Here is an 18,523-nt window from a genome sequence, read left to right on the forward strand (position 1 = left end):
GTGACATAGTGACCATATGTACATATAGGTGGACATGTGACATAGTGACATATGTACATATAGGTGGACATGTGACATAGTGACCCATATGTACATATAGGTGGACATGTGACATAGTGACCATATGTACATATAGGTGGACATGTGACATAGTGACATATGTACATATAGGTGGACATGTGACATAGTGACCCATATGTACATATAGGTGGACATGTGACATAGTGACCCATATGTACATATAGGTGGACATGTGACATAGTGACCCATATGTACATATAGGTGGACATGTGACATAGTGACCCATATGTACATATAGGTGGACATGTGACATAGTGACCCATATGTACATATAGGTGGACATGTGACATAGTGACCCATATGTACATATAGGTGGACATGTGACATAGTGACCCATATGTACATATAGGTGGACATGTGACATAGTGACCCATATGTACATATAGGTGGACATGTGACATAGTGACCATATGTACATATAGGTGGACATGTGACATAGTGACCCATATGTACATATAGGTGGACATGTGACATAGTGACCCATATGTACATATAGGTGGACATGTGACATAGTGACCCATATGTACATATAAGGTGGACATGTGACATAGTGACCCATATGTACATATAGGTGGACATGTGACATAGTGACCCATATGTACATATAGGTGGACATGTGACATAGTGACCCATATGTACATATAGGTGGACATGTGACATAGTGACCCATATGTACATATAGGTGGACATGTGACATAGTGACCATATGTACATATAGGTGGACATGTGACATAGTGACCCATATGTACATATAGGTGGACATGTGACATAGTGACCCATATGTACATATAGGTGGACATGTGACATAGTGACCATATGTACATATAGGTGGACATGTGACATAGTGACCATATGTACATATAGGTGGACATGTGACATAGTGACATATGTACATATAGGTGGACATGTGACATAGTGACCCATATGTACATATAGGTGGACATGTGACATAGTGACCCATATGTACATATAGGTGGACATGTGACATAGTGACCCATATGTACATATAGGTGGACATGTGACATAGTGACCATATGTACATATAGGTGGACATGTGACATAGTGACATATGTACATATAGGTGGACATGTGACATAGTGACCATATGTACATATAGGTGGACATGTGACATAGTGACCCATATGTACATATAGGTGGACATGTGACATAGTGACCCATATGTACATATAGGTGGACATGTGACATAGTGACCATATGTACATATAGGTGGACATGTGACATAGTGACCCATATGTACATATAGGTGGACATGTGACATAGTGACCCATATGTACATATAGGTGGACATGTGACATAGTGACCCATATGTACATATAGGTGGACATGTGACATAGTGACCCATATGTACATATAGGTGGACATGTGACATAGTGACCCATATGTACATATAGGTGGACATGTGACATAGTGACCCATATGTACATATAGGTGGACATGTGACATAGTGACCCATATGTACATATAGGTGGACATGTGACATAGTGACATATGTACATATAGGTGGACATGTGACATAGTGACATATGTACATATAGGTGGACATGTGACATAGTGACATATGTACATATAGGTGGACATGTGACATAGTGACCCATATGTACATATAGGTGGACATGTGACATAGTGACCCATATGTACATATAGGTGGACATGTGACATAGTGACATATGTACATATAGGTGGACATGTGACATAGTGACCATATGTACATATAGGTGGACATGTGACATAGTGACATATGTACATATAGGTGGACATGTGACATAGTGACCTATATGTACATATAGGTGGACATGTGACATAGTGACCTATATGTACATATAGGTGGACATGTGACATAGTGACCCATATGTACATATAGGTGGACATGTGACATAGTGACCTATATGTACATATAGGTGGACATGTGACATAGTGACCTATATGTACATATAGGTGGACATGTGACATAGTGACCTATATGTACATATAGGTGGACATGTGACATAGTGACCCATATGTACATATAGGTGGACATGTGACATAGTGACCCATATGTACATATAGGTGGACATGTGACATAGTGACCCATATGTACATATAGGTGGACATGTGACATAGTGACCCATATGTACATATAGGTGGACATGTGACATAGTGACCCATATGTACATATAGGTGGACATGTGACATAGTGACCCATATGTACATATAGGTGGACATGTGACATAGTGACATATGTACATATAGGTGGACATGTGACATAGTGACATATGTACATATAGGTGGACATGTGACATAGTGACATATGTACATATAGGTGGACATGTGACATAGTGACCCATATGTACATATAGGTGGACATGTGACATAGTGACCCATATGTACATATAGGTGGACATGTGACATAGTGACATATGTACATATAGGTGGACATGTGACATAGTGACCTATGTACATATAGGTGGACATGTGACATAGTGACATATGTACATATAGGTGGACATGTGACATAGTGACCTATATGTACATATAGGTGGACATGTGACATAGTGACCTATATGTACATATAGGTGGACATGTGACATAGTGACCCATATGTACATATAGGTGGACATGTGACATAGTGACCTATATGTACATATAGGTGGACATGTGACATAGTGACCTATATGTACATATAGGTGGACATGTGACATAGTGACCTATATGTACATATAGGTGGACATGTGACATAGTGACCCATATGTACATATAGGTGGACATGTGACATAGTGACCCATATGTACATATAGGTGGACATGTGACATAGTGACCCATATGTACATATAGGTGGACATGTGACATAGTGACCCATATGTACATATAGGTGGACATGTGACATAGTGACCCATATGTACATATAGGTGGACATGTGACATAGTGACCCATATGTACATATAGGTGGACATGTGACATAGTGACATATGTACATATAGGTGGACATGTGACATAGTGACATATGTACATATAGGTGGACATGTGACATAGTGACATATGTACATATAGGTGGACATGTGACATAGTGACCCATATGTACATATAGGTGGACATGTGACATAGTGACCCATATGTACATATAGGTGGACATGTGACATAGTGACATATGTACATATAGGTGGACATGTGACATAGTGACCTATGTACATATAGGTGGACATGTGACATAGTGACATATGTACATATAGGTGGACATGTGACATAGTGACCTATATGTACATATAGGTGGACATGTGACATAGTGACCTATATGTACATATAGGTGGACATGTGACATAGTGACCCATATGTACATATAGGTGGACATGTGACATAGTGACCTATATGTACATATAGGTGGACATGTGACATAGTGACCTATATGTACATATAGGTGGACATGTGACATAGTGACCTATATGTACATATAGGTGGACATGTGACATAGTGACCCATATGTACATATAGGTGGACATGTGACATAGTGACCCATATGTACATATAGGTGGACATGTGACATAGTGACCCATATGTACATATAGGTGGACATGTGACATAGTGACCCATATGTATATATAGGTGGACATGTGACAAAGCCTGATGTTCTTCATGTAGGTCCAGAAGACCAAAGCTCCTGACAGTGACGTGAAGATGAAGAAAGAGGAGGAGGTGAACGGTAAGGAGTTACACATGTTTTCTCATGTGCTCTCTGTGAGGGGGGGGACTTTAACTGTTAAACTAACTGTTAGTCTCTGTGGGGGGGGACTTTAACTGTTAAACTAACTGTTAGTCTCTGTGGGGGGGTCTTTAACTGTTAAACTAACTGTTAGTCGCTGTGGGGGGGGGTCTTTAACTGTTAAACTAACTGTTAGTCTCTGTGGGGGGGGTCTTTAACTGTTAAACTAACTGTTAGTCTCTGTGGGGGGGGTCTTTAACTGTTAGACTAACTGTTAGTCTCTGTGGGGGGGGTCTTTAACTGTTAAACTAACTGTTAGTCTCTGTGGGGGGGACTTTAACTGTTAAACTAACTGTTAGTCTCTGTGGGGGGGTCTTTAACTGTTAAACTAACTGTTAGTCGCTGTGGGGGGGGGGTCTTTAACTGTTAAACTAACTGTTAGTCTCTGTGGGGGGTACTTTAACTGTTAAACTAACTGTTAGTCTCTGTGGGGGGGGTCTTTAACTGTTAAACTAACTGTTAGTCTCTGTGGGGGGGTCTTTAACTGTTAAACTAACTGTTAGTCTCTGTGGGGGGGACTTTAACTGTTAAACTAACTGTTAGTCTCTGTGGGGGGGTCTTTAACTGTTAAACTAACTGTTAGTCGCTGTGGGGGGGGGGGTCTTTAACTGTTAAACTAACTGTTAGTCTCTGTGGGGGGTACTTTAACTGTTAAACTAACTGTTAGTCTCTGTGGGGGGGGTCTTTAACTGTTAAACTAACTGTTAGTCTCTGTGGGGGGGTCTTTAACTGTTAAACTAACTGTTAGTCTCTGTGGGGGGACTTTAACTGTTAAACTAACTGTTAGTCTCTGTGGGGGGGTCTTTAACTGTTAAACTAACTGTTAGTCTCTGTGGGGGGGACTTTAACTGTTAAACTAACTGTTAGTCTCTGTGGGGGGGTCTTTAACTGTTAAACTAACTGTTAGTCTCTGTGGGGGGGACTTTAACTGTTAAACTAACTGTTAGTCTCTGTGGGGGGGTCTTTAACTGTTAAACTAACTGTTAGTCTCTGTGGGGGGGTCTTTAACTGTTAAACTAACTGTTAGTCTCTGTGGGGGGGACTTTAACTGTTAAACTAACTGTTAGTCTCTGTGGGGGGGACTTTAACTGTTAAACTAACTGTTAGTCTCTGTGGGGGGGTCTTTAACTGTTAAACTAACTGTTAGTCTCTGTGGGGGGGACTTTAACTGTTAAACTAACTGTTAGTCTCTGTGGGGGGGGGGGTCTTTAACTGTTAAACTAACTGTTAGTCTCTGTGGGGGGGGGGGACTTTAACTGTTAAACTAACTGTTAGTCTCTGTGGGGGGACTTTAACTGTTAAACTAACTGTTAGTCTCTGTGGGGGGGGTCTTTAACTGTTAAACTAACTGTTAGTCTCTGTGGGGGGGGGGTCTTTAACTGTTAAACTAACTGTTAGTCTCTGTGGGGGGGGGGTCTTTAACTGTTAAACTAACTGTTAGTCTCTGTGGGGGGACTTTAACTGTTAAACTAACTGTTAGTCTCTGTGGGGGGTCTTTAACTGTTAAACTAACTGTTAGTCTCTGTGGGGGGGGTCTTTAACTGTTAAACTAACTGTTAGTCTCTGTGGGGGGGTCTTTAACTGTTAAACTAACTGTTAGTCTCTGTGGGGGGGACTTTAACTGTTAAACTAACTGTTAGTCTCTGTGGGGGGACTTTAACTGTTAAACTAACTGTTAGTCTCTGTGGGGGGACTTTAACTGTTAAACTAACTGTTAGTCTCTGTGGGGGGGTCTTTAACTGTTAAACTAACTGTTAGTCTCTGTGGGGGGGACTTTAACTGTTAAACTAACTGTTAGTCTCTGTGGGGGGGTCTTTAACTGTTAAACTAACTGTTAGTCTCTGTGGGGGGGGTCTTTAACTGTTAAACTAACTGTTAGTCTCTGTGGGGGGGGGTCTTTAACTGTTAAACTAACTGTTAGTCTCTGTGGGGGGGGACTTTAACTGTTAAACTAACTGTTAGTCTCTGTGGGGGGGACTTTAACTGTTAAACTAACTGTTAGTCTCTGTGGGGGGGGGTCTTTAACTGTTAAACTAACTGTTAGTCTCTGTGGGGGGGGACTTTAACTGTTAAACTAACTGTTAGTCTCTGTGGGGGGACTTTAACTGTTAAACTAACTGTTAGTCTCTGTGGGGGGGTCTTTAACTGTTAAACTAACTGTTAGTCTCTGTGGGGGGGTCTTTAACTGTTAAACTAACTGTTAGTCTCTGTGGGGGGGACTTTAACTGTTAAACTAACTGTTAGTCTCTGTGGGGGGGGTCTTTAACTGTTAAACTAACTGTTAGTCTCTGTGGGGGGGACTTTAACTGTTAAACTAACTGTTAGTCTCTGTGGGGGGACTTTAACTGTTAAACTAACTGTTAGTCTCTGTGGGGGGGGGACTTTAACTGTTAAACTAACTGTTAGTCTCTGTGGGGGGACTTTAACTGTTAAACTAACTGTTAGTCTCTGTGGGGGGGACTTTAACTGTTAAACTAACTGTTAGTCTCTGTGGGGGGGTCTTTAACTGTTAAACTAACTGTTAGTCTCTGTGGGGGGGGGGTCTTTAACTGTTAAACTAACTGTTAGTCTCTGTGGGGGGGGGGGACTTTAACTGTTAAACTAACTGTTAGTCTCTGTGGGGGGACTTTAACTGTTAAACTAACTGTTAGTCTCTGTGGGGGGGGGTCTTTAACTGTTAAACTAACTGTTAGTCTCTGTGGGGGGGGTGACTTTAACTGTTAAACTAACTGTTAGTCTCTGTGGGGGGACTTTAACTGTTAAACTAACTGTTAGTCTCTGTGGGGGGGGGGGGTCTTTAACTGTTAAACTAACTGTTAGTCTCTGTGGGGGGGGACTTTAACTGTTAAACTAACTGTTAGTCTCTGTGGGGGGGGGTCTTTAACTGTTAAACTAACTGTTAGTCTCTGTGGGGGGGGGGGTCTTTAACTGTTAAACTAACTGTTAGTCTCTGTGGGGGGACTTTAACTGTTAAACTAACTGTTAGTCTCTGTGGGGGGGACTTTAACTGTTAAACTAACTGTTAGTCTCTGTGGGGGGGGGGTCTTTAACTGTTAAACTAACTGTTAGTCTCTGTGGGGGGGGGTCTTTAACTGTTAAACTAACTGTTAGTCTCTGTGGGGGGGGTCTTTAACTGTTAAACTAACTGTTAGTCTCTGTGGGGGGGGGGGTCTTTAACTGTTAAACTAACTGTTAGTCTCTGTGGGGGGGGACTTTAACTGTTAAACTAACTGTTAGTCTCTGTGGGGGGGGTCTTTAACTGTTAAACTAACTGCTAGTCTCTGTGGGGGGACTTTAACTGTTAAACTAACTGTTAGTCTCTGTGGGGGGGGTCTTTAACTGTTAAACTAACTGTTAGTCTCTGTGGGGGGGGTCTTTAACTGTTAAACTAACTGTTAGTCTCTGTGGGGGGGGGTCTTTAACTGTTAAACTAACTGTTAGTCTCTGTGGGGGGGTCTTTAACTGTTAAACTAACTGTTAGTCTCTGTGGGGGGGGGACTTTAACTGTTAAACTAACTGTTAGTCTCTGTGGGGGGGGTCTTTAACTGTTAAACTAACTGTTAGTCTCTGTGGGGGGGGACTTTAACTGTTAAACTAACTGTTAATCTCTGTGGGGGGGTCTTTAACTGTTAAACTAACTGTTAGTCTCTGTGGGGGGGGGGTCTTTAACTGTTAAACTAACTGTTAGTCTCTGTGGGGGGGGGACTTTAACTGTTAAACTAACTGTTAGTCTCTGTGGGGGGGGGGGGTCTTTAACTGTTAAACTAACTGTTAGTCTCTGTGGGGGGGGACTTTAACTGTTAAACTAACTGTTAGTCTCTGTGGGGGGGTCTTTAACTGTTAAACTAACTGTTAGTCTCTGTGGGGGGGGTCTTTAACTGTTAAACTAACTGTTAGTCTCTGTGGGGGGGGGTCTTTAACTGTTAAACTAACTGTTAGTCTCTGTGGGGGGGGGGTCTTTAACTGTTAAACTAACTGTTAGTCTCTGTGGGGGGGGGTCTTTAACTGTTAAACTAACTGTTAGTCTCTGTGGGGGGGGGGGTCTTTAACTGTTAAACTAACTGTTAGTCTCTGTGGGGGGTCTTTAACTGTTAAACTAACTGTTAGTCTCTGGGGGGGGTCTTTAACTGTTAAACTAACTGTTAGTCTCTGTGGGGGGGTCTTTAACTGTTAAACTAACTGTTAGTCTCTGTGGGGGGGGGACTTTAACTGTTAAACTAACTGTTAGTCTCTGTGGGGGCTTTAACTGTTAAACTAACTGTTAGTCTCTGTTGGGGGGACTCTTAACACTCTCACCGCCCTAGACGAAGAACTCCGTCCCATTCAATAATTCCGCCCGACGCCTAGGACGGAGATTAACTGTTAAAGTTAGTCTACAAGCAAAGTGGAAATTTGAGCTTGCTTCAATGCTTTTGTGTGACACTGTAGTATGATGAAGTACGGCATTAGTTTAGGACAGAAAACACAAATGTAAAATGTGCAGATGATGAGGATCTTTACCAAAGGCTGTGATGTTCAGGGGAGGTGAAAGACTGTATATACAGTGTACTATACATGCATACAGTGTACTATACAGTGATGCATTATATCTAAATGCATATAAAGTTGTATGTATAAATACTAGAATTTCGCGGGCCTTCGGCCCGCTCATCCTCGCGCCATGCGATGCGTCGCAAATGGGAAGAAGGCAATGGCAAGCCATGATGTTTGAATTTATGCATTTGCTTGGAAAGCGCAAAGTTGCCAAGCTGGCTGAGTGGCCCTGTGTGGTTTTGTGTATTTGCGTCTGAAAGTGAGCATGGCAAGGCGCAGGAACAGTATACTGTACTGTACTGTGCTGTACTGTAAGTCTTTGTACTGTACTGTACTCATGTGTACTGTACTGTACTGTTGTCTGTGCTGTTGTATTAGTGTTATTTTTTATTATTATTATTATTATTATTACATGGATTAATATTCTGATGTACTGTACTGTACTGTTCTCTGTACTGTTGATATTATAGTTATTAGTGTTGTGTTATTATTTCTTATTATTATTATTAGTATTATTACATGGATTAATATTCTGATGTGAGCTTTGTTTCTGTACTGTACTGTACTCATGTGTACTGTGCTGTTCTCTGTATTGTTGATATTATTGTTGTTATTAGTAGTGGTATTGATTATTGTTATTATGATTGAAAGAGAGCATGGCAAGGCGCAGGAACAGTATACTGTACTGTACTGTACTCATGTGTACTGTACTGTACTGTTCTCTGTACTGTTATTAGTGTTGTGTTGTTATTTATTATTATTATTATTATTACATGGATTAATATTCTGATGTACTGTACTGTACTGTTGTCTGTACTGTTGATATTATAGTTATTAGTGTTGTGTTATTATTTGTTATTATTATTATTATTGGATATGGATTAATATGCTGATGTGAGGTTTGTTTCTGTACTGTACTGTACTGTACTCATGTGTACTGTACTGTTCTCTGTAGTGTTGTTATGATTAGTGTGTTGTTGTAATTTTGTGTTATTATTATTATTAGCGTTTTGTGGCGTGTGTGTGTGTGCCATTTCAGCTGCATCGCGAGGCGATCCAAATTCCCCCCCCCCCCCCCCCCGCGCACGCACGCACGCACACACCACACACACACACACACGTGTCTGCAGTGACACTGCGTTGTACACAGCTGTTGTATTTCATCCGTACTGACTGCCAGAGGCAGTGCTTAACACTGGACGCAAATCATCCAGTGTTAAGCAGTCAGCCAGGATTCATAGAACCATAGTTACATACGTAACTTACGTTTTGTGTTGCATCGCGTTGTTGCAGCGTCTGCGTGTAGTGTTGGCGTTGTTGTTGTTATCCATATATGCGCGTCGGTTCGGCCCGATTGTACCACGTCAGGTGTCGATGCGGTCGTGTTTGCATGATTGTAACGTTGTATGTATGTAATCGCGGCGCTCTCCATCCAAGTTAGAATCAGTGTAGAACCTGTGTTGTTGTTGTTCTTCTTCTTCTACTGTTGGTTTCCGGCAGGCTGTACACTGTGTGTGTGTCACACCAAAAGTGGTGACCTATAGAATCCTGTACCTAGAAGCATCACGCAATCGTCTCCCTCCCTGTGTGGGTCACGTGGTGGGCTGTGAGCGAATGGGAGAGGGAATGTAGTGTTGCCAGGTCCGCGTATTGTAAGCGAGTGGTAGTGTGTGTAAGTAGCGTGTTGAATGGCATTTTTTCTGTGCTTGTTTTCATAGACGTGGCAACAAATTAGGCGGGGGTGTCGGTGCTTGTGGCGTGTTTGTGTTTGTTATTGATATTGATATTGATAGCGAGTGTGGACGGGAGCCGGCTGTAGTGGCAGTGCGATGACAATTTTTACGCGGCTGGTGTCGAGTGTGGCCGTGCGGCGCGACATGAGGAGATAGGGAACCAACGACGCGGAGGGTAAGTGTGTGACGTGTTAGTGTGTTGTTGCAGTGTGTGTTGCAGCGTGTTGCAGCGTGTCAGTGACGTAGTAGCTGGTGCCTTTTGTTCCTGTGCGTGCTTTTGGGCACATGTTTTCAATTGTAATATAGGATAAAGGTGATACCTGTGTTGTCCAGGGGATGTGAAAGACTGTGTATACATTCATATATAAATTAGATCTAACTGCATATAAAGCTGTATGGATAGTTAGCTAGTTAGTTGTATATATAAATATAAAGGTGATCCCTGTGTTGTTCAGGGGAGGTGAAAACTGAAGCCAAGTCTCTGATGGAGCAGCTGAGAGGAGAGGCTCTGAAGTTCCATAAACCAGGTGAACACTTTGATCATCAGTCTAAGAATATATAAACCAGTTGAACACTTTGACCATCAGTCTAAGAATATATAAACCAGGTGAACACTTTGACCATCAGTCTAAGAATATATAAACCAGGTGAACACTTTGATCTTTAGTCTAAGAATATATAAACCAGGTGAACACTTTGACCATCAGTCTAAGAATATATAAACCAGGTGAACACTTTGACCATCAGTCTAAGAATATATAAACCAGGTGAACACTTTGACCATCAGTCTAAGAATATATAAACCAGGTGAACACTTTGACCATCAGTCTAATAATATATAAACTAACTGTTAGTATGTAGTTTTATCTTTATAACTATAAGACAGGTTTAATATGTAGTTTTATCTTTATAACTATAAGACAGGTTTAATATGTAGTTTTATCTTTAGAACTATGAGACAGGTTTAATATGTAGTTTAATCTTTAGAACTATGAGACAGGTTTAATATGTAGTTTTATCTTTAGAACTATAAGACAGGTTTAATATGTAGTTTTATCTTTAGAACTATGAGACAGGTTTAATATGTAGTTTTATCTTTAGAACTATAAGACAGGTTTAATATGTAGTTTTATCTTTATAACTATAAGACAGGTTTAATATGTAGTTTTATCTTTATAACTATAAGACAGGTTTAATATGTAGTTTTATCTTTATAACTATAAGACAGGTTTAATATGTAGTTTTATCTTTAGAACTATAAGACAGGTTTAATATGTAGTTTTATCTTTATAACTATAAGACAGGTTTAATATGTAGTTTTATCTTTAGAACTATAAGACATGTTTAATATGTAGTTTTATCTTTATAACTATAAGACAGGTTTAATATGTAGTTTTATCTTTAGAACTATAAGACAGGTTTAATATGTAGTTTTATCTTTATAACTATAAGACAGGTTTAATATGTAGTTTTATCTTTATAACTATAAGACAGGTTTAATATGTAGTTTTATCTTTATAACTATAAGACAGGTTTAATATGTAGTTTTATCTTTATAACTATAAGACAGGTTTAATATGTAGTTTTATCTTTAGAACTATAAGACAGGTTTAATATGTAGTTTTATCTTTAGAACTATAAGACAGGTTTAATATGTAGTTTTATCTTTATAACTATAAGACAGGTTTAATATGTAGTTTTATCTTTAGAACTATAAGACAGGTTTAATATGTAGTTTTATCTTTAGAACTATAAGACAGGTTTAATATGTAGTTTTATCTTTAGAACTATAAGACAGGTTTAATATGTAGTTTTATCTTTAGAACTATAAGACAGGTTTAATATGTAGTTTTATCTTTATAACTATAAGACAGGTTTAATATGTAGTTTTATCTTTATAACTATAAGACAGGTTTAATATGTAGTTTTATCTTTATAACTATAAGACAGGTTTAATATGTAGTTTTATCTTTAGAACTATGAGACAGGTTTAATATGTAGTTTTATCTTTAGAACTATAAGACAGGTTTAACATGTAGTTTTATCTTTAGAACTATAAGACAGGTTTAACATGTAGTTTTATCTTTAGAACTATAAGACAGGTTTAACATGTAGTTTAATCGTGTCTTTAGGAGAGAACTACAAGACGGAGGGCTACGTGGTCACACCCAACACCATGGACCTTCTGAAGAAACACTTGGACATCACAGGAGGACAGGTATGAATCACACCTGGAGATCACAGGTGTGAAATGGATGCTAGGTTCATGTGGTTAAACCAATCAGAATATGGATGCTAGGTTCATGTGGTTTAACCAATCAGAATATGGATGCTAGGTTCATGTGGTTTAACCAATCAGAATATGGATGCTAGGTTCATGTGGTTTAACCAATCAGAATATGGATGCTAGGTTCATGTGGTTTAACCAATCAGAATATGGATGCTAGGTTCATGTTGTGACGATGTGAAGTTATTGTTCAAATGAACAGGGTTTAAATTAAATAGTCTCCATTGTGTTGTATTCCTTCCAGATCCGAACCCGCTTCCCTCCAGAGCCCAACGGCATCCTGCACATCGGACACGCCAAGGCCATCAACTTCAACTTTGGTTATGCTAAGGTACGCTAACCTATATGTTTATATATTATTGATACCTTATTGGTATAAATGTATACCTTATTGGTATTGTTATGACCTAGCTCTTAGGCCATAATGGAGGAAGACACACGGCTGTTTTAAAGTGCACAAACCAATATGTATTTACAATTTAAACAAACTTATGCATCAAACAATACTAAAGTATTAAGTGGGGTGTGTTAATCAGTAGATCAGCAGTGTAGTGAGTGGATGTGTGGTGAGTGTAATGTAGTGTGGGGTGTGTTAATCAGTAGATCAGCAGTGTAGTGAGTGGATGTGTGGTGAGTGTAATGTAGTGTGGGGTGGGGTGTGTTAATCAGTAGATCAGCAGTGTAGTGAGTGGATGTGTGGTGAGTGTAATGTAGTGTGGGGTGTGTTATTCAGTAGATCAGCAGTGTAGTGAGTGGATGTGTGGTGAGTGTAATGTAGTGTGGGGTGTGTTAATCAGTAGATCAGCAGTGTAGTGAGTGGATGTGTGGTGAGTGTAATGTAGTGTGGGGTGTGTTAATCAGTAGATCAGCAGTGTAGTGAGTGGATGTGTGGTGAGTGTAATGTGGGGTGTTGAATGGTGCAAACTCATGCTGCTGCTCTCATGGAAGGAGAGAGAGTGAGGCCTGCCAACTCCCAGCCCTTTATAGAGCACACTGGGAACACTGGCCAGGTGCTCCCAATGCACTGATTGGCAAGTCAGCAGAACATGTGGGAAGCACAAGACTAGGCCTAGGCTACTTAACAAACCACACAGGCCCTAGTAGGCCAACTACAGGGGCTGTGACAGTATACATGTATGCTGTGCCCTCTGTCTCCCTTCGCAGGCCAACAGCGGTATTTGTTTCCTGAGGTACGATGACACAAACCCAGAGAAAGAGGAAGAGAAATATTTCACAGGAATCAAAAACATGGTGGAGTGGCTGGGTGAGTTACCGTGGCAACCACACCATTACCATGTGTATTGATTTTTCGGTAAATATCGATTCTGAAAAATAAAAACGGTTCGATATGACTTTTCCATAGTATCGGTGTATCGATATTAAAACCTCTCCCGGTGTTTGAGACATGCACCTGCACCAGCACACACACACACACACACACACACACACACACACACACACACACACACACACACACACACACACACACACACACACACACACACACACACACACACACACACACACACACACACACACCACAGGGACACTGTCCTGAGGCCCTGCATGCAGCCCCTCCCCTCCTGCCTCGTAGACTGACTCGCTCACACACACCGCTGTCTTTTCAACAGAACCTTCACAGCCTGTTCTGATGGTCATAGACTGGTTTCATGTACAGAACCTTCACAGCCTGTTCTGATGGTCATAGACTGGTTTCATGTACAGAACCTTCACAGCCTGTTCTGATGGTCATAGACTGGTTTCATGTACAGAACCTTCACAGCCTGTTCTGATGGTCATAGACTGGTTTACAATTTACAATTTACAATTTAGGCATTTAGCAGACGCTCTTAATCCAGAGCGACTTACAATAAGCAAGAACAAAAAGCATGGGAATACATCACATATGTAAAAATGCATTTATCGCGAAACATGCGTAAGCTAAGAACGTGACTAGAACATATCTATATAATGACACTATACATATAAACTATAACTAGAACATATCTATATAATGACACTATACATATAAACTACACATATATGCTATACTATGCTGTACATATATACTATGAAGTGCTATGACTGCATACAATGCACTTATTGTGCTGTCTACATGACATGCTATAAGTCTGTTTCAAATGCTATATAAGTCTAAGAAGTGCTGTCTAAGGGGGGTAGGGTAAGTGCTATGGGCCATGATGGAACCTTGGCCCATGTACAGAACCTTCACAGCCTGTTCTGATGGTCATAGACTGGTTTCATGTACAGAACCTTCACAGCCTGTTCTGATGGTCATAGACTGGTTTCATGTACAGAACCTTCACAGCCTGTTCTGATGGTCATAGACTGGTTTCATGTACAGAACCTTCACAGCCTGTTCTGATGGTCATAGACTGGTTTCATGTACAGAACCTTCACAGCCCGTTCTGAATAATTATAATAATTCTCCTTTGTGTCATACAGGCTATGAACCTCATGCTATCACCCATGTATAATAATATTATTAATAATAATAATAATTATGTGTCATACAGGCTATGAACCTCATGCTATCACCCATGTATAATAATATTATTAATAATAATAATAATTATGTGTCTTACAGGCTATGAACCTCATGCTATCACCCATGCGTCAGACAACTTCCAGCAGCTGTATGACCTGGCTGTGGATCTCATTCACAGGTAAGTGGAGTAGTTAATTACACCCTTTATTCTAAATATATAATATATCGTATATATGTGTAGTATATATATGTACCGTGGAAATGTCCAAAGCTGTTAGTGTCCCATTGGCCGTGGGCCTTAGTGTCCCATTGGCCATGGGCCTTAGTGTCCCATTGGCCGTGGGCCTTAGTGTCCCATTGGCCGTGGGCCGTATAGGGTAAAGTTGTAAAAATGTAATTTTCACTTTGTTTTCATTTTGTCTCCGCCTCCTCCAGAGGCCACGCCTACGTGTGCCACCAGAGGGGGGAGGAGCTTAAGGGCCACAACGTGCCCCCGTCCCCGTGGAGAGAGCGCCCCCTAGAGGAGTCTCTGGTGCTGTTCGACAGGATGAGACGAGGCCTGTTCGCCGAGGGAGAGGCAACGCTGAGGATGAAGATGCTGATGGAAGACGGGAAGATGGACCCTGTAGCTTATCGTATCAAATACACTGTTCACCACCGCACTGGTGACGCATGGTACGTTAATACTACAATACTACCTTAAATACACTGTTCACCACCGCACTGGTGACGCATGGTACGTTAATACTACAATACTACCTTAAATACACTGTTCACCACCGCACTGGTGACGCATGGTACGTTAATACTACAATACTACTATCGTATCAAATACACTGTTCACCACCACACTGGTGACGCATGGTACGTTAATACTACAATACTACTATCATATTAAATACACTGTTCACCACCGCACTGGTGACGCATGGTACGTTAATACTACAATACTACCTTAAATACACTGTTCACCACCGCACTGGTGACGCATGGTACGTTAATACTACAATACTACTATCATATTAAATACACTGTTCACCACCGCACTGGAGACGCATGGTACGTTAATACTACAATACTACTATCGTATTAAATACACTGTTCACCACAGGACTGGTGACGCATGGTACGTTAATACTACAATACTACTACAATACTACTATCATATTAAATACACTGTTCACCACCGCACTGGTGACGCATGGTACGTTAATACTACAATACTACTACAATACTACTACAATACTACTACAATACTATCGTATCAAATACACTGTTCACCACAGGACTGGTGACACATGGTACGTTAATACTACAATACTACTATCGTAAATAAATACACTGTTCACCACAGGACTGGTGACGCATGGTACGTTAATACTACAATACTACTACAATACTACTATCATAATAAATACACTGTTCACCACAGGACTGGAGACGCATGGTATGTTAATACTACAATATACTATACAATGGCTGTACTGGTACTGTAGGTAGATGTAGGTAGATGTTCTGGTACTGTAGGTAGATGTAGGTAGATGTTCTGGTACTGTAGGTAGATGTTCTGGTACTGTAGGTAGATGTTCTGGTACTGTAGGTAGATGTTCTGGTACTGTAGGTAGATGTTCTGGTACTGTAGGTAGATGTTCTGGTACTGTAGGTAGATGTGCTGGTACTGTAGGTAGATGTAGGTAGATGTTCTGGTACTGTAGGTAGATGTAGGTAGATGTTCTGGTACTGTAGGTAGATGTAGGTAGATGTTCTGGTACTGTAGGTAGATGTTCTGGTACTGTAGGTAGATGTAGGTAGATGTTCTGGTACTGTAGGTAGATGTAGGTAGATGTTCTGGTACTGTAGGTAGATGTAGGTAGATGTTCTGGTACTGTAGGTAGATGTAGGTAGATGTTCTGGTACTGTAGGTAGATGTTCTGGTACTGTAGGTAGATGTTCTGGTACTGTAGGTAGATGTTCTGGTACTGTAGGTAGATGTAGGTAGATGTTCTGGTACTGTAGGTAGATGTAGGTAGATGTTCTGGTACTGTAGGTAGATGTAGGTAGATGTTCTGGTACTGTAGGTAGATGTAGGTAGATGTTCTGGTACTGTAGGTAGATGTTCTGGTACTGTAGGTAGATGTAGGTAGATGTTCTGGTACTGTAGGTAGATGTAGGTAGATGTTCTGGTACTGTAGGTAGATGTAGGTAGATGTTCTGGTACTGTAGGTAGATGTTCTGGTACTGTAGGTAGATGTTCTGGTACTGTAGGTAGATGTTCTGGTACTGTAGGTAGATGTAGGTAGATGTTCTGGTACTGTAGGTAGATGTAGGTAGATGTTCTGGTACTGTAGGTAGATGTAGGTAGATGTTCTGGTACTGTAGGTAGATGTTCTGGTACTGTAGGTAGATGTAGGTAGATGTTCTGGTACTGTAGGTAGATGTAGGTAGATGTTCTGGTACTGTAGGTAGATGTTCTGGTACTGTAGGTAGATGTAGGTAGATGTTCTGGTACTGTAGGTAGATGTTCTGGTACTGTAGGTAGATGTAGGTAGATGTTCTGGTACTGTAGGTAGATGTTCTGGTACTGTAGGTAGATGTAGGTAGATGTTCTGGTACTGTAGGTAGATGTTCTGGTACTGTAGGTAGATGTTCTGGTACTGTAGGTAGATGTAGGTAGATGTTCTGGTACTGTAGGTAGATGTTCTGGTACTGTAGGTAGATGTTCTGGTACTGTAGGTAGATGTAGGTAGATGTTCTGGTACTGTAGGTAGATGTTCTGGTACTGTAGGTAGATGTTCTGGTACTGTAGGTAGATGTAGGTAGATGTTCTGGTACTGTAGGTAGATGTAGGTAGATGTTCTGGTACTGTAGGTAGATGTAGGTAGATGTTCTGGTACTGTAGGTAGATGTTCTGGTACTGTAGGTAGATGTAGGTAGATGTTCTGGTACTGTAGGTAGATGTTCTGGTACTGTAGGTAGATGTTCTGGTACTGTAGGTAGATGTAGGTAGATGTTCTGGTACTGTAGGTAGATGTTCTGGTACTGTAGGTAGATGTTCTGGTACTGTAGGTAGATGTAGGTAGATGTTCTGGTACTGTAGGTAGATGTAGGTAGATGTTCTGGTACTGTAGGTAGATGTTCTGGTACTGTAGGTAGATGTTCTGGTACTGTAGGTAGATGTAGGTAGATGTTCTGGTACTGTAGGTAGATGTAGGTAGATGTTCTGGTACTGTAGGTAGATGTTCTGGTACTGTAGGTAGATGTAGGTAGATGTTCTGGTACTGTAGGTAGATGTTCTGGTACTGTAGGTAGATGTTCTGGTACTGTAGGTAGATGTAGGTAGATGTTCTGGTACTGTAGGTAGATGTAGGTAGATGTTCTGGTACTGTAGGTAGATGTTCTGGTACTGTAGGTAGATGTTCTGGTACTGTAGATAGATGTAGGTAGATGTTCTGGTACTGTAGGTAGATGTAGGTAGATGTTCTGGTACTGTAGGTAGATGTAGGTAGATGTTCTGGTACTGTAGGTAGATGTTCTGGTACTGTAGGTAGATGTAGGTAGATGTTCTGGTACTGTAGGTAGATGTAGGTAGATGTTCTGGTACTGTAGGTAGATGTAGGTAGATGTTC

At 40.7% G+C, this 18,523-nt stretch overlaps 1 protein-coding gene across 1 annotated transcript in view; it reads left to right on the plus strand.

The window, feature by feature from the left end:
• qars1 (glutaminyl-tRNA synthetase 1) overlaps window positions 1-18,523 on the plus strand; it is a 63,131-nt gene that overhangs the window by 22,497 nt on the left and 22,111 nt on the right. The window contains exons 7-13 of the mRNA XM_079530797.1: window positions 3,715-3,775; window positions 10,557-10,628; window positions 12,234-12,319; window positions 12,633-12,719; window positions 13,553-13,652; window positions 14,997-15,075; window positions 15,333-15,572. Of these exons, the coding sequence (XP_079386923.1) occupies window positions 3,715-3,775; window positions 10,557-10,628; window positions 12,234-12,319; window positions 12,633-12,719; window positions 13,553-13,652; window positions 14,997-15,075; window positions 15,333-15,572 (725 nt within the window). The remainder of the gene's footprint in view (window positions 1-3,714; window positions 3,776-10,556; window positions 10,629-12,233; window positions 12,320-12,632; window positions 12,720-13,552; window positions 13,653-14,996; window positions 15,076-15,332; window positions 15,573-18,523) is intronic.

Source organism: Electrona antarctica, assembly GCF_951216825.1.
Source record: "Electrona antarctica genome assembly, contig: scaffold_56, whole genome shotgun sequence".
Taxonomy (NCBI): Eukaryota; Metazoa; Chordata; class Actinopteri; order Myctophiformes; family Myctophidae; genus Electrona; species Electrona antarctica.